This window comes from Hypanus sabinus, chromosome 21 (genome assembly GCF_030144855.1).
Source record: "Hypanus sabinus isolate sHypSab1 chromosome 21, sHypSab1.hap1, whole genome shotgun sequence".
NCBI classification, from domain to species: Eukaryota; Metazoa; Chordata; class Chondrichthyes; order Myliobatiformes; family Dasyatidae; genus Hypanus; species Hypanus sabinus.
Window position 1 is genome coordinate 58356482 of NC_082726.1, and position 18388 is coordinate 58374869.

General features: G+C 37.8%; 1 protein-coding gene across 2 annotated transcripts in view; it reads right to left on the reverse strand.

Moving 5' to 3' along the window:
• The window catches only part of scaper (S-phase cyclin A-associated protein in the ER), a 325667-nt gene that overhangs the window by 71243 nt on the left and 236036 nt on the right, over positions 1-18388 (reverse strand). For both annotated transcript variants that reach the window (XM_059946644.1, XM_059946645.1), the window contains one exon: positions 8558-8681. In XM_059946644.1, the coding sequence (XP_059802627.1) occupies positions 8558-8681 (124 nt within the window). The remainder of the gene's footprint in view (positions 1-8557; positions 8682-18388) is intronic.

The window sequence follows — 18388 nt, forward strand, 5'->3', positions numbered from 1 at the left end:
GTTGTCATGGAATGACTTGATGATACTTCGGAGTTTCAGGGGACAACCGAATTTGAGGAGAATCTAAAAGTGCCCATCCCTGCTAACAAGGTCGAATGCCTTGGTCAAATCGATGAAAGCGACATAGAGGGGTTTCTGTTGTTCCCTGCACTTCTCCTAGAGTTGACGGAGGAGACCCTTCTATATTTCAGTTATTTGCAATATCTTTCCATTTAGGTAATAATCTACCTTTTGATCCCTCTTACTACAGATCAAATTAAATTGGACTCTTTCTGCAATAATCTCTCAAAAGAAGAAAATGGAGTATCCCTGGGATGTAGGCTTCAGGGATTAATGAATCATTAAAGATTTATATTGTTTTTATACATGTGATAAATTGTGCAGTATATACATAGAATGAATATTTTGGCTGATGCCAGTAAATATCCTCAAAGGGCTAAGATGAGCAGCCAAGAACTACAAATGCATCAAAACGTAGCATAGTTGAAAGAAAAAAATGCTACAACAGAAATGCTGAGTTTGCACAGGAAGTCAGACAGCATTTATGGAAAGAGAAACAGTCGACACTTCAGGGCAATACATCTTCACTGTGACCATTTTCAAGTTCTGAATGCTTTCCAGCATTTTCCACTTTAATACATGCTCCCACTACCTGTAGATCCACTTTTTGAAAGTATGATGATTTAACAGGAGAAAAGAAAGTGGACAGCTTTTGTATTATTGTGAAAGAATAAGGGAATTGAGGGTCCATTAAAGGCAGATACAGCAGAGACTAAAATAATATAGGGTCCCATTTTAAAATTAATAAACTTCATCTGTCTTCATACATGAAAGATGACAAGACTACACAATGCAACCTGAAAACAGTTAAGTGAAGGATACAAGTGGGGAAAATGGCAAAGGAAGTAATGATGGATGGATAAATTCCCAGCATCCTGTGATCTCCATCAAAGGGGATTAAAATGGGTAAAAAAAATGTAGATATCAGTCATAGTATTCAGAATTTCCCCAGACTGTATTTTTATGCCTGAATGTCACTACATTATATAATTTTGCTACTCCTCACATAAAGCTGGAAAGATAGAATCAGTCATAGAGTTCTTTCTGTAACCTGTCAAAGGCTGAACAGGTGAATAAGCAAATATGAATAATCAAAAGGATTTAAAGATCTGTGTAAATAAATCATGAATAGCAAGATCACAGTTACAACAAGAAATATTTATCTCAAGGTGCTAATATAAAGTGAGAAATTGCAGCTTTGGTTGTACACAACCAAGCCCCACTGTGGAGCCTTGGTAAATATGCAATGAACAATTAACAATTGATTCGAGTGCAGAAGATGTAAGTGTGAGGAAAACTTAATTTAAAAAAGCTTTATTTTATTGATATAGAAGTCTGAAAATAGGTCTAATTGATTTATTTACAAAGGTACCTAAAATGATACATTATTTTACTTGTATTACTTGTGTTACTTGTGAGCCAATCAAAAAAAGGGCTTAATTTGAAATTAGAGCTAGGCTATTTAGCAGTGACATATATACATTTTGTATTACTTGTGAGCCAATCAAAAAAAGGGCTTAATTTGAAATTAGAGCTAGGCTATTTAGCAGTGACATATACATTTTATTCTTCATAAATGTGCAGAGGAAATCATAACGATTTCATGCAGAAACTTCTGGGGTCCAGGAAAATGAAGATTTCAAAGTATGAGATTTCTGTTGTTTTTGATATAAGGGTCTGAAAAGATTTGGAATAAAGTTTGGTAAATGAAGTTGAGAAGCAGGTAGGGCACTGGTGAGATAAAGATTCTTCTTTGGCTAGTTGCAAGGATCCTATGTGAAATGAGCTTTGGGTGCAGCAAGCCAGCTTCCTACTAGCTTAACTATTTGCCTGGGCATTGGTACTGATCTACTAATCTCACTGTGGAAAGCTAAATAAATGGTTTGAATGAGAGAGACAATAATAATAATGTCCTTCTGAAGCTGCAGATTACTGTCAATGAACAGTGATAGCTTCACTTTGTATCCAAAAATTTCAACATTGACGTTAGATAGAAAAAAATAAAAATGTTTTACTTCCCAGATCAGACATTTTTTTCACATTTTCATGGACCCCATAAGCTTCTGGGTAAAATAATTATGAATTTCCACTACACATTGTGTCAAATTAAATATTGATTTCACTGCTGAATGTCCTAGCTCTAATTTCAAATTCCTAATTACTTTACACTTGTGCAGTAATGAATAAACAACCTTGAGGATAAAATATCACTTTATTAGTTTAAGGCTTGAATGTTCTAATGGTTTAAAGATTGTGCAAAATGCTGCAACATTCCTGTATCTTCATTGCCATCATTCACTTCAAGCTTCCTGCACACCAATTAAAATTTTTCATTGTTTAACTTCCCTACAGGCCTTACTTATCTTCTTCTGAAATTCTGTTTATGACTTGTGCCTCCACATGCACTATCTGCTACCTTAAACTAAAACTTTTACTATTTTCCTGCTCTCTCCATTTATTTTTAGTTGGTTACTTGCTCAACTATAAAGTTTTATTGTTTTGAATTCTCAATTCAATCTGTTCTTGCTGGTCAAATTTCTCCCTGCACTCCCTCAAGAGCAATCCAGGATTGACAATAATAAGCCAGTCCTGATGAAGGGTCATGGCCTGAAATGCTGACTCCTTATTCCTTTCCATAGATGCTACCTGACCTGTACCAATAGAGTATGTTATTCAGGGTTTACAAAATCTCTTGCTTAAATGTTGACAATGATCTTCAGTTTTTTCCACATTGCCCATGTCCTCTGAAAGAATTAAAGATCTCAGGGTAGTGCAAGTTGGGCTTCCCTCGGATACTTTGAAACTGCTTCTTTGCCTCATCCTAACATTCTGTATACAGGTATTCCACAATTGGGGTTCTCTCCCAGCAGACAAGATTATAACTGAAAAGCAAGTGAGCAGGCAGAGATGATTATTTTTAGAAGCTTTACAAACTTATAAAGTTAATAGTCACTATCTTCACTATGACCCTTCCACCTTGAATCATTGTGTACAGATATTTTGCAAATTCTGCCCCTCAGAGAAAACACATCACACATTCGTTATCACCCAGTTGTCAGGCATTTTTCACTGCTGTCAATGTCTAGGCATTTTCTCCACATCTCTGTAATGTGTAATGTGTCTTCTCTGAGGGGCAGAATTTGCAAACTATCTGTACACAATGATTCAAGGTGGAAGGGTCATAGTAAAGACAGTGACAATCAGAGCCAGATTACGGTAGTGGCGTTGGAGGGACAGTAGGTTAGATGAGGAGACGAAGTGAGGATAAGTTACTAATTTAAAAGGATATACATCACAGTCAGTTCAAAGTGTCACATACATGGGTATGTGCTCTTTAAATATCATTGAAGCAGGATACATTCATTGTGAAAGAATGTTCTTAAACAAGTAGCCTTGTCCTGCACAAGTGGCCTGTACTGTCCATGAGGCAAGTGTGAACAATTTCTAGGACTAGCATCCAGAGTGAGTTAGGCCAGTTTGCAGGGTAAATTTGTGAAATTAGTGTAGATGTATGAGACGTAGTGTGGGCTTCATGATAGGGTCGTGAGCAAATGGGATAAGTAGAATCCTGAAAAAGGATTTAGAGCTTTCCTGGCATATATGGTGAATAAACGTTCTGAGAAGACATGGAATTCGATGGTAAACAAGATGGGACAGCAGAACCCCACTTTGGATGAAGATGAAGCAATCCAGAGGGATGGATGACGGAGGTATAAATACCACTGGACTAGACATGTCCAGGCATCATCCCTGATGAAGATGGCAGAGTTTGTCATCAAAACAGTGGTTAAAATGAATACCTGTACTTGGCTGGAAGTCTGAGAAGAGTTTAATTCGAAATAGGATGCTATTTGCTGCCCTCACCACTTCTTCTGGCAGCTCATTCCAAATATTCGCCATCAGTTCTGAGAAAGATTTACCCTTCAGAGTAGGACAAATACATAATGAAGAAATGAATAGGATACAAAGATGGGGTCTGGTTGGACTAACCAAGGTTTTATTAAATAAAGGAGGGTAGGTTCGACTCATATGGGGTAGAAAAATTGCACAATTGGGCTGAATGGCCTGTTTCTCTACTGCACTTTCATTGTAATTCTATGCAAACAACTGCTCATTGATACATGATGTTCAGCCATTTGGCAATCACATAAAAGGTGTCACCTCGAACTACTGAAGGACAGCCTCCATATGTGTAATCAGGCATTAAGTGTGTATTCACTGGGAAAAGTGTTTTGGCCAATGTACTGGCAGATGTGCAACTTTCAATTCATTTAATTAAAAGTCTAATGTACAAAGCAGTTCTTGCCAGAATGACTGATTGTGGTGACAAAAAAAGATTCAAGCTCAAGTTGAAATTCCTTTTCTGCATCGGCAGGCAGCCTTTATAGTTACCATTTAATATTCTCAACACTTAACAAATCCATGGTGGCTTGCCTGTTTATGGTACCACTTTTTCTGGTTGATTATTCAATGTCTGGACAGAATTTTTCAATTAAACCACAGTTCAATCTTGAAAAATTTGCAAGGCTTTTAGGTAATGCTTTTACTAAATTTCTCTCCAAGCTAAACAAGTTTTGATGATCTTCAAACATGAATGAAAATATTATTCCTTTATTTTATTTGGAGGCTTTATGACATTAATTCTTTCAATTTCTCAGCTCACTCCCAATATATCCAAATATTATTTAACAAAATACATGCACATGTAATTTTTTTGTTGTGATAAGCTATTATGTAACTTCCCCTTTTGATCAAGCTAATGACCACAATGCATTGGAGGGCATAAGTAGTAGTTACTGGGTTTAGGATAAATGATTTCAAACAATCATAATCATCTGGAGACACAAGAGACTGCAGATACTGTTATGTAGAGCAAGAATCAAACTACCGGTAGGTAAAACAGTGCATCAGGTAGCATCTATAGGGACAGATGGATGGTTGAGATTTTGGGCCAGTGACCCGAACTTGGACACTGATGTAGCATCGCAATCATCATCATATCTGCAAGACAAAGCTCGAGCTAATGAAGATTTAAAGATTCAGTCTTATTTATCACATGTACATCCAAACATACAGTGAAATGTGTCATTTGTGTTAATAATCAACACACCCAAGAATGTGCTGGGGCAGCCCACAAGTGTCACTGCATTTTCTCATGAGATTTTCCCCATTCCCACTGGTTTCAGTTTTGTCAGCCATCTGCAATGCCATACTCCTCATCTGATGTCTTGATGTCATTGCCAGAGATTTTATTCTAGTCCATGTCTGGTCTAAAATTATAGTGAAGGCTAGAGAGAATAATCTGTGGTACTGAACAGTGAAATATTCAGTGTGCTTTGTGTACAATAGTTTAAAAAAAACTTAATTCCATTCCTGTTTGGGAGGAGGGGAAATATTGGAATTTTCATAGCCAGAAAATGTAAAATTACGGCAATAACAACAACTCAAAACTGTTTCTTACTATACATGATGACTAGTCACCATGTGTAGTAAGATGTGCTATTGTATAGCTTATCAGCACCCACGAAAACCACCTGTCCAGGCAGACATTCTTCTTACATCAAAAGTAACCCTTTGATAGCTGCACCATTTTATCAATATCTGTAAATACTATTCAGGAATGTAGAATCATGAAAATGGCTACAGTTCTCTCTGGAAATTTTAAAAGGTTGAAATAAGTTAAGTTAAAAAGCAAACATCAGATCCAGCAATGATCATTGTGGTACTATACTGTATAAACCAGTAGAATGAAATCACTGGAATATTTCCTGGTGTTTCCTATGTTAGTTACTTCCAGTTACACCAGCAGAAGTTACTACATTTGTCCTTAAGTGTTCCTGGGCTACAGAAGAGGAAAAAAAAAGTCAGCTAAGGCTTCTAATTCTGACCAGTGATTAGACACACGCCGAAAGGCTCAGCTGTGCTGCTTCCATTTCAAAGTGTTCCAACACTAGGCATCCAGACTGGCAGTAAAGGAATGACCATTTGAAAATGTGGTCACGCTCTCTTCTCCCCTCCCCCCTCCATTGGGCAGAAATATAAACCCCTGAAAACATGTACCATTAGGCACAAGGATAGCTTCTGTCCTGCTGATATAGCTCTTCTTGTATGATAAAGATAAACACATGATCTCTCTATTTACTTCTTCATGGCCCTTATACCTTATTTGTTAACTTGCATTTCATTTTTTCTGTAGCGGCATTCTGCATTCTGTTATTGCTTTTACTTTTGTACTACCTCGATGTATTAATGTTTTGTGCTGATTTGAATGGATGGCACACAAAACTAAATTTTCACTGTATCTTGATACACGTGACAATAATAAATTACCAATTACCATGGTGGAGCCTTCAGAACTGTTTTAGAACAAGAATCAAATAAAACGAAAGCTGGGCAAGAAAGCAAAAATTAGTACAGAAAATCAAATCAAATGACCAAAAAATTAAATTATAAAGAAATTTCAACAATGTGAAATCATTCAAAGGTTAAATTGCTCTTACAAGTTCAGTACAACACCGTGGGCCAAAGAGTCTGTACTGTGCTGTCGTGTTTGATGACTGAATAGCTATGGACAGAAATGGACTACTGGAAAATAATAAAATGTGCAAATGGCTGTTGACCTATTTTACAATTTTTTTCATATACTTTTACTGCTGGCAGTTAATATTTATTTTTAAACTGCAATTCCTAATCTAAAAATAATTTCATATTCTGGTCATCTTATTGCTCACTACTTTTGCAATCTTTGCAAAGCGTTCACTTTATTTAACAAGAGGAAAATTTGTTTTAGCAGACTTGTTCTTTTAAACTGTGTAAGCAGTGAAAGATATGGCAAGGGAAAATACAGAATTTGTATTAACAATATAAAAGGTTAAAGGATGGATCAGTAATTGATGTTGAGTGTTTTGCCATAAATAATTTAAAAGCCAACTGAATTATAGTTTTTCAGAGGCAATTAGAAAAAAATACATCAAGTAGGTGTGGCAAAGTAGACACTGCAGCATCAGAAGTAAAATGGGCTGAATAACTTCCTTTAGTTCTGAAATTTCTACGACTATCTGGATGTGGATCTATGAATCAAGCTTTTGATGTTGCATTGATGTGATTTATGTGATGAGAAAGCAAAGGACTAGATTATCACACTGTTTTACAGCATTTGATTTTAGTTTTCACAGACTGATTTTGTCAGTTTCCCATGCAATGGGTTACATTAAAGCATTCCCACTGGATACACAGTGTAGTTTTAATGCAAATGCTAGCAAGAATTGGTGCAGACCATAGAAACAGAAAGTTTGACTAACTGGCAGTCTTGGTCAGGAAGGTCATGGGAGTACGGGAAATAGAAGATTACAAGGTGTAATAAGTAGTCCTGTCCATTCATTTCACTTAGCACATCTTACAAGGGCACAATAAATTCATGTACTTTGCTACCAATACATCAACTAGTGGAAACAATCTTTCATTACTTACACTGTTTGAGGGAGCTGGTGGTGCCAGTTATGTCTGGTAAAATTAGTTTAAAGTCAACTGATTCATCCAAGCTGGGGTATTTATTACAAATGTGAATATAAAACCCATTACCACTGCCAACTATACTGACTCTATGTCAGTGTCGGTATTACATCAATTTTTAAATTATCCTTGAGTTTAGAACATAGAACATAGAATAGTACAGCACATTACAGGCCCTTCGGCCCACAATGTTGTGCTGACCCTCAAACCCTGCCTCCCATATAACCCCCTACCTTAAATTCTTCCATATACCTGTCTAGTAGTCTCTTAAACTTCACTAGTGTATCTGCGTTCACCACTGACTCAGGCAGTGTATTCCACGCACTAACCACTCTCTGAGTGAAAAACCTTCCTCTAATATCCCCCTTGAACTTCCCTTCCCTTACCTTAAAGCCATGTCCTCTTGTACTGAGCAGTGGTGCCCTGGGGAAGAGGTGCTGGCTGTCCACTCTGTCTATTCCTCTTAACATCTTGTACACCTCTATCATGTCTCCTCTCATCCTCCTTCTCTCTTTAGGTTTAAATCTTTATAAACCTTAGCCATACACTCTACTATTTCTAATCTGACTCCAACCTTTCTCATGACATTAACCACTTTTTCAGTAATTACTACTCATTTTTTCCTGCTGTTGCTTGTGCCTGTTTATAGCTCTTGTGAAGACTTATGAAGCAATTTACTTTTGAAGATGCCATGTATTTTCATTTTAAAAATACTTAACAAAGGTACAAATGTTAACAAATATTGACATTTAAAAAGTGTTACTTTACCTAGATTAATGATGACTACATAATCTTTCTCCATCAAATTCAACTATTTTGGTCTTTTGAAGCTCAAAATCAATTAAGTAGTTTCAGAAGTAACCAAGTTGAAGAAAGAAGGTGGTACATTCTCAGTTGCACGGATTACACATCCAGCTTTTGAGCAATTTAACAAGCACCCATAAAAGTACATCAATGGCAGACAGCTACAGGTATTGACTCCTACCGTTAACTGATGCATCAGCAGTTCAATTAAGAAGGTGATCTTGTTACTGAACAGAACATAGAAGCAGTTGTCATAGCAGCCACTGCAGGCAAAGCAGTACGCATTAACCACATTGCATAGGGATCTGGAAAGTGATAAAACAGAATTAGGTGAGCTCATATTTGTCAAAACACATTTATATTTATTATCACCAACCCATTCTGTATTGCAAGAATGCCATCTAAAGGCATTTATTTTATTGCGATGAAGTCCCAATGATATCAGCTCATACCTTGCTCAAATAGTCATTCCACAAAAGTGAACATAGATATGGCTGCTGCCAAGATTTTGAACTGATCATCTGTCCTGATCTCTCACAATACTAAGAAACTCAACCATTCCTGAGGTCACTTGATAATAACCAAGAGTATTGGACCTAGCTATTCTTGCCTTCAAGTGTCAAAACTGTCAGTTGACTTCATAGCTATTCTTGCTAAGGTCAGTTGACACAGTGTAGGCAATCAATGAAAACTACAGTTATCGCCTTTAGATGACTCACATTATTATGCACCTGCCAAGAAAACTCAAATGTACACTTTCTAAATGCAAATTAGAACATTCAATAATAGTTGTCCATAGCCACTATGACAATATTGAGCATTTTAAATTCCAAATTTTAAATTCAATGGTTGATTTAATTTTATGTACAACTTGACAGAATCTAGATTGGCAAAGACTTAAAAAAAAATTCAGAGGGTCAAGACAGTGTGGAATGAGCTGCCAGCACAAGTGGTGCATGCAAGCTCAATTTCAATGCTTTAAAAGAAGTTTGGATTGGTACATGGAGGGCTATGGTCCTGGTGCAGGTTGATGGGAATAGCCTACTTAATTGGTTTGGTATGGATTAGATTGGACAAAGGGCCCCGTTTCTGTGCTGCACTTTTCTACAACTCTATAAAATCAGTTTCAAGCAACTGGCTCTGGAAAATGCACTTCTACAAAGAAACATGACATTCATTTGGGCATCCAAATGGACCTAACCTCATACTGCTCTTGAGTAGTGATCCAAATTAATCACAAATTTTACCTTAAAATTTTAGATACACAATAATTTTTTGCTGCATCAGACTCCTGGCCTATGTCTCCACAATTTGCAAATATTACCAACTCTATTTTTGCATTGCCACTTTCTGTAAATTGGAGCTGGATGATCATTATGCTTAAGATACTGCACAAGTGCAAGCTCCCATTCAAATCCACTTGCTTTAGACTCATTAAGGTATTAATCAGAGAAGCACTGCAGCCAAATGAACATGGCAAGGCCTCAAACAGCAATGACAGCGCAAAGCTGAAAAAGCTGTATACAGCAGTTTCAAGTTGGGAACATCTAAGGAGAAAGTAACAAATAATGGTTCAGATCAAAGTCCTCAATAGGTCAGGCAGCATCTGTGGAGAGAGGACCAGATAATGACCAGATCAAATACCTCAGCAGTTTGTATCTGTTTTTCTCTTCGCAAAAACTACCTGACCTAATGAGCATTTTTTCCAGCAATTTTTATCTTTTATTTCTAGCACCTGCATTAACCATTGTTCAGTGATTTTAGATCATAAGATATAGGAGCAGATTTAGGCCATTTGGCTCCTCAATCATGGCTGACTTCTTTTAACCCATTCTGTCTTTGCCTGTAATCCTTAATCTCCAATATTAACTGTGGTATAAGTATTTGACCAAATATACCCAGAAAACTCCTTATTCTTCTTGGATAAGTGTACCAGAATAATTTTACTTCACTCTTCCTTATTATTCAAACTTACAAGTGCTATTTAATGGATCAATTGAAGGACATTATCCAAACAAGGCTTTGATCCCTTAATGGTGTATCTAAGGATTACGTCCTCAAGATCCTGAAATAGGCCCAAATTAAAGTACACATTTATAATCAAATTGTGGTTTTACCATGCCATCCCAAATTATTAATAATTAATATTAGTTTCTGTTGGTAGTCAGGATGGTATTAAGTCATACAAGTCAGATTTATTTACTAAATTATGCTGATTCAGGCAAGACAACTGGATGACATGAAGCAGCTACAATTAGACTACAATCTGAATTTGATGCAGGAAATAAATTTGCAGGCACAGACTGCTTTTGATCATATCTAGTTAGTCTCGATCAGCAAGAACAACGAGTCAGCATTCAGAGAGGAGGTGCAGCGGCAAATGGACTGGTGCAGAGCCAACAACCTGTCTCTGAATGTGAACAAAACAAAAGAGATGGTTGTTGACTTCAGGAGGGCATGGAGCGACCACTCATTGCTGAACATCAACGGCTCCTCAGCAGAGATCATTAAGAGCACCAAATTTCTTGGTGTTCACCTGGTCCCTCAACACCAGCTCCATAGCAAAGAAAGCCCAGCAGTGTCTCTACTTTCTGCGAAGGCTGAGGCATCTCCCCCCCTCCCCCCACCCATCCTCATCACATTCTACAGAAGTTGTATTGAGAACATTCTGAGCAGCTGCATTACTGCCTGGTTCGGAAATTGCACCATCTCGATTCGCAAGACCCTGCAGCGGATAGTGAGGTCAGCTGAGAAGATCATCAGGGTCTCTCTTCCTGCCATTACAGACATTTAAACTACATGCTGCATCTGCAAAGCAAACAGCATTATGAAGGACCCCATGCATCCCTCATACAAGCTCTTCTCCCTCCTGCCATCTGAGAAAAGGCACCGAAGTATTCGGGCTCTTACAACCAGACTATGTAACAGTTTCTTCCCCCAAGCCATCAGACTCCTCAATACCCAGAGCCTGGACTGACACCAATTTACTACCCTCTATTGTGCCTGTTGTCTTGTTTATTATTTATTGCAATGCCTGCACTATTTTGTGCACTTTATGCAGTCTTGGGCAGGTCTGGGTAGTCCTGGCTAGTGTAGATTTTTTTGTCTGTGTTGCTTTTACGTAGTTCAGTGTAGTTTTTGTACTGTTTCATTTAGCACCATGCTCCTAAAAAAGTCTCATTTTTACTGTGTACTGTACCAGCACTTATGGTCGAAATGACAATAAAAAGTGACTTGACTTGACTTGACTTGAAGTATCTATGTGAGAACAGGACCAGAATCCGCTGTGATTGATTGTTGAATGGCTGGCAAGTCCTTACCTCGAATCTTGTGTAGAGGTTGGGCACTTTGGAAGATAAAGGTCAATAACACCAAGGAATAATATTCCAATAATAGCTCACCCCTTAGGGAGAAAATGTGTTTTATTCAGTGAAAGCCTTTGTTTCAGCTTCAGAATGTTGCAGGTCTACTCCACATCTTGGGCATGTGAACTAATTCACACTTCACAGTAGTCACAAGACAATACTACTGCCAGAGGTATTTAATTTCTGATAAGACACACAACTGAAGCAACATCTATCCTCTCAGGGGAACAAACAAAAACTCATGCTTCTATTCCACAAAATTAAGGAATAACCCTTACAGTACTTGCCAATATTTCTCTTCAATCACCATCAGCAAAGAGATTATCTGGTAATTTATCTCCTTTATTTCTTGCGGTTCTGTCTGAGGTGGCTGCTGCACTTCTCTACATAATTAGAGTAACCCTCTGTTCAAATAATGAGCTGGCTGAGAAATGCTTTGGGACACATTGGATATTTGAAGCAATAATAAAAATATCTCTTAATACTCTAAAATGATAACACTGTGCAAAACTCCTTCAACCATTATGCTCCTTCACTCACCTCAACATTGAACTGATCATTGAACACGACCTATGGACTTATTTTCAAGGACTATGCAACTCATGTTCTTATTGTTTACAATTATTGTTATATTTTTATTTTTTCCTCAGCTCAAGCTGGTAAAACCTGAGGTATGGACACAGCAAAGCACACCCATTTCTCAATTGATAGGAACAACAACAGTAACAATAATTGTATTTGCAGTTTGTTTTCTTTTGCTCATTGGTTGCTTGTCAGTGTTTGTGTATAGTTTCACATTGCTTCTATTGCATTTCTCTGTCCTATTTTGAATGCCTGCAATTAAATGAATCTCAGTGTAGTATTTGGTGACACATAGGTACTTTGATAATAAATTTACTTTGAACTCCTCCTTCTATTTGCATTCATTAAACCTAGAAGTATTCAAAAGAACCTACAATTAATGAGCAAATTGGTCCTTTGGTTGGTGTCCAATCAATGGAGATTAAAAAAGTCATGTTTTTGCATTATACTAGCATTACATTGACTACCAAAGGTCTGTATTATCAAACAGAAATCTGTAAATAGATCAGAAACAATAAATCAGAATCAGAAATCAGAAACTGAAACAGTCAAAAATTCTAAATGAATATAATGAATGATAGCTATCACAGATTACACTAAATTGGATCTTTTCTGTGGAAGAGACTTGCAAAAAAGGAATCATTGCAAATGCTTTATTGCAAAATATTAATATTTCAACAGCGATAAACAAACAATATGCATAGAAGCTCAAATGAATGTGATTGCAATTTATGCCAAAATGCACCATGGCCTTGCTCCTCTACAGTAAAGTTACTTAATTACGTCTCCACTTTCCTACTATATAAAATGACATTTCCGCATCCAAAGTTTAGATATTGAATATATGTACTTCTGCATAATGACAGTATTAATATTAGCATGCATTTCACATTGGGTTGCAGAGTTGACTTTACACAAGAGGAATCTGTGTTAATAAGACCCTAAATGTGTCAGATCTGCATCAAGCAAGTCGATTTCAAACTATGTCTCTGCAGAGATACATGACTCATTCAAATGTGTAACCAGAAAGGACTGAGCCCTGCACCACTCTAAAGTGGTGTGTCCCAAATTGTTTACAAATTTTAATCATTAAATTTATAGATACAAATTCACTTTCTATCACACCAGACTCCTAGTTCATGTCTCAATAATCTGCAAATATTACCAATTTCTTTTAACATTATCATTTCTTGACCTGTATTTGGATGATCAATATGCTTAAGGCATATTGTGCTTCCATTAAAATCCAGTTATAAATTTTATATGTACTGCATGTTGAGGCGTATTTTACACCAATTATCTCCTGTTGAGATTTGGCATGCTAGGATTGGCAGAACAACGAAGCCCAGACCAATGAAAGGTTGACCTATGTGATGCACTGAAAGAACCACGACAGAGTTCAATATCATAGAATTGATATCCAGTTCAGCTCTTGTGAATGACTTGATCATAAATGCTTCATGTTAGTAACAGTGACTTAGTCGAAGGCTCATTGTTACCCTTGTAGGGCAGATATCAACAGAGTCCTGAAGTACCACCTATATCTTGTGAATAATTTTCCAAGACAGTTAACCCAACAGTGTGTTCATTGACCCAACAAAAAGCTTGGGACTGTCAGAGGAACAGGAGATACAACTGAAGTGATTTTATAAAACTGAAGGAGAAACAAGACATGCTGTAATTCAATTAACAAAACAGAACACTTGAATGAGTCTAGTTTCTGTTTGCTTCTATTAGCTCTATTCTTTATTGCATAGCCGGCTTAAAGCTAACATGGATAGGCTGCATGAACAGGATAAAGCTAGCCCCAGGTGGTTACCAGTGTTAAATGGCAGATTAAAATTAGTACAACTAATTTCTTTACTTTAATCTTATTACAGTCACAACAGCTGTCAACTGTCACAATTTGCATACAAGCTCTAAATGACAAGCTCGAAGTATTCCTCATTTTGAGAAGGCTCTCTTCTCACGAATGAGTCCCAATTCTCAATACTGTCACAGCAAATTAAGCAGAATATTTAAGAAGTTTTCATTAATATATTAGAAGAAATAAAGAGGCTCCCTGAAACTGTGACACAATGGAGTTTCTCAAATCATGTACACATTTAAGCTTCCTAGTAAATTTGCTGTCCTCTTTTTCATTATGTTAATTGTGTCGCAAAAACAAAGGAGCTGGTTGCGGACTACAGGAGGAATGGAGACAGGCTAACTCCTATTGACATCAATGGATCTGGGGTCGACAGGGTGAACAGCTGTAAGTTCCTCGGCATACACATCACCAAGGATCTCATGTGGTCTGTGAGTTGAAAAAAGGAACAACAGCGCCTCTTTCACCTCAGACTGTTGAAGAAGTTTGGTACGGGCCCCCAAATCCCAAGAACTTTCTACAGGGGTACAACTGTGAGCATCCTGACTGGCTGCATCACTGCCTGGTATGGAAACTGTATTTCCCTCAATCGCAGGACTCTGCAGAGAGTGATGCGGACAGTCTAACGCATCTGTAGATGTGAATTTCTCACTGTTCAGGATATTAACAAAGACAGGTGTGTAAAAAGAGCCTGAAGGATCATTGGGGACCCAAGTCATCTCAACCACAAACTGTTCCAGCTTTTACCATCTGGGAAACAGTACTGCAACATCAAAGCCAGGACCAACAGGCTCTGGGACAGCTTCTTCCACCAGGCCATCAGACTGATTAATTCATGCTGATACAATTGTTATTTCAATGTTATATTGACTGTCCTGTTGTATATACTATTTATTATAAAATGCACATTTAGATGGAGATGTAATGTAAAGATTTTTACTCCTTGTCTATATGAAGGATGTAAGAAATAAAGTCAATTCAATTCAATTCTGGTTCAGTTGGTGAGATTTTTGCTTCTGATGGTTCTCATTCCTCAGTTTCATTGTTTGTGAAATACTAAGAATATATTGGTGCATTGGAGAAACTGTTGTCCATTGTAATGAAGATAATTCCATAGTATTAAAAGACCAAAGGACTTTTCAACTATCCTGATAAGTATTCCCAGTTCAACCAAATATATTGAAGTAACTAGTTCAGCAGCTTGTGTAATTTTGCTGTATGCCACATCTCCACCATGCTCATGTGCTTACAATTATTCTGTTAAGTGCTGTATTTTTTGAAACTTGATGTGATACCGCTCAGCAGGTCAGGCAGCATCTATAGAGAAGAATAAACAGTCAATGTTTTGGGCTGAGATACTTCATCAAAAGGAAAGGAAGGGGGCAGAAACTAGAATAAGAAAGTGGGGGGAGGGGAAGGAGTACAAGCTGGCAGGTGATAGGTGAGACCAGGCGAGAGGGAAGATGGGTGGATAGGGGATACTACTGAAATGCTTTTTGCTAATGTACAATATGCTTAAGCAGACATCAATCCCCTCTGTCCTGAAGATGTAAAAAAAAAACTGGTAAAATAACGACAGGAAAGTTTAATTTGTCAAATTGTCTGGAAAATTATTTACTCCAAATCCAACTCAACAGAACAAATATATGCATGAGCATGAGCCTGCAAATCCTCAAGACCTTCTACTGGGGCACAATTGACAATATCCTGACTGGCTGTATTTCCGCCTGTATGGAAACTGCACCAACCTTGTCTGCTGGGCACTGCAGAGAGTGGTACGGACAGCCCAGCACATCTGTGGATATGAACTTCTCTCCATTAAGGACATTTACAGCAGCAGATGTGCAAATACAGGGGAAGGTATGACCTGTACAAAGAGGGCGGGTTACATGTGAACCCAACGGGGATCAATATCCTTGCAGGCAGGCTTGCTAGACCTGTGGGGGAGGGTTTAAACTAATTTGGCAGGGTGATGGGTATATAGGACTGAGGATGGGGCAATTGTTATACAGGTAGATGCAGTGTGTAGTGAAACTGAGGCAGTCACTGGTTTGAGTTAAAGTGTAACAGGAAGCCAAAATCAAAAAGGGTTATGAATACAGGACTGAAGGTGTTGTATTTGAATGCATGTAGGATTTAAAATAAGGTAGATGATCTTATAGTGTAGTTAGAAATTGGCAAGTATGATGTTGTGGACATCTGACTCGTGGCTGAAAGAAGATCATAGTTGGGATTTTAACATCTAAGCAGGTAGGCTGAGGGGCTGGGATGGCTTTGTTTGTATAAAAATTATATAAAAATCCTTAAAAAAAAGGTAACATAGGATCAGAAGAAATAAAATCCATGTGGGTGGAGTTAAGAAACTGCAAGGGTAAAAAGACCATGATGGGAGTTATATACAGGTCTCTGAACTGTAGCCAGAATGTGGGCTCCAAATTACAACTGGAGATAGAAAAGGCACGTAGAAAGGGCAATGTTACAGTGGTCATGAGGGATTTCAAAATGTAAGTAGATGGGGAAAATCAGGTTGGTGCTGGCTCCCAAGAGAGGGAATTTGTAAAATGCCTATGAGATGGCTTTTTAGAGCAGCTTGTGGTTGAGCCCACTAGGGGAGTGACAATCTGGAATGGGTGTTATTTAATTACAAGATTTGATTAGGAAGCTTAAGGTAAAGAAACCCTTAGCAGACAATGATCATAATATGATAGAATTCACTCTGCAGTCTGAGAAGGAGAAGCTAAAATTGGCTGTATTACAGTGGAGTAAAAGAATATGAGGCATGAAAGAAGAGCTGGCCAAAGTTGATTGGAAGGAGACACTAACAGGGACAATGGCAGAACAGTAATGGTTGGTGCTTCTGGGGGAGGTTTGGAAGATACAGGAAAGATCCATCCCAAAGACAAAGTTGTATTCTAAAAGGGAAGATGAGGCAAGTGAGGCTGACAAGAGAAATCAAAGATAGCATAAAAGCAAAAGAGAGGGCATGTAAAATAGGAAAATTAGTAGGAAGGTAGAGAATTGGCAAGCTTATAAAAACCAACAAAAGGCAACTAAAAAAGTGATAAAGAAGGAAAAGATGCAATAAAGGTAGCCAATAACATAAAAGAGGATGCAAAAAGCTTTTTTGGAAATACTGTATATAGAAAAAAGAGCGATGAGAGAGGATAACAGATCACTGGAAAATGATGCTGGACAGGTGGTATTAGGGGACAAAGAAATGGCTGATGAACTGAAGTATCTTGGATCAGTCTTCACTGTAGAAGATGCTATCAGAAATGAGAGTGTCATGGGACAGAAGTAAGTTTTTCTGCTATTACTAAGGAGAAGGTGCTTAGGAAGCTGAAAGGTGTGAAGATCGAAAGACACCTGGACAAGATGGACTACATCCCAAGTTTCTGAAGGAGGTAGCTGAAGAGATTGTGGAGGCATTAGTAATGACCTTTCATGAATCACTTTATCCTGGAATGGTTCCTCAGGTGTGGAAAATTGCAAATATCATTTGACTCTTTAAGAAGGAAAGGAGGCAGAACAAAGGATATTCTAGGGCAGTCAGCCTGATTTCAGTGGTTGGAAAGATGGAGCTTATTATTAACAATGTGCTTTCAGGATACTTGGGAGGCACATGATAAAATAGGCCAAAGCCAACATGGTTTTCTAAAGGGGAAATCTTCCTGACAAATCTGTTGGAATTCTTGAGGAAATAACAGTCAAGATAAACAACGCAGAGTTGGTGGATGTTGATTATTTGGATTTTGAAGGTCTTTGACAAGCTGCAGCACATGAGACTGCTTAACAAGATAAGAGCAAATGATATTACAGGAAGGGTACTAGCATAGATGGATGATTGGCTGACTGGCAGGAGGTAAAGAGTGGGAATAAATGGGGCTTTTTTTGGTTGGCTGCTGATTACTAGTGGTGTGCCACAGACGTCCGTGTTGGGTCCGCTTCTTTTCACATTATACGTCAATGATTTGGTCAAAGGAATTGATGGCTTTATGGCTGTTTGTGTACAGTGTTGAGGAATCAGGGTGTCTGCCTTAGCTTGGACTAAAGACTTGGACAGATTGAGGGAATGGGCAAAGAAATGGCAGATGGAATATAACGTAGGGAAGTGCATGGTCATGCACTTTGGCAAAAGGAATAAAGATGTGGACTATTTTCTACATGCAGAAAAAATTCAAAAATCAGAAGTGCAAAG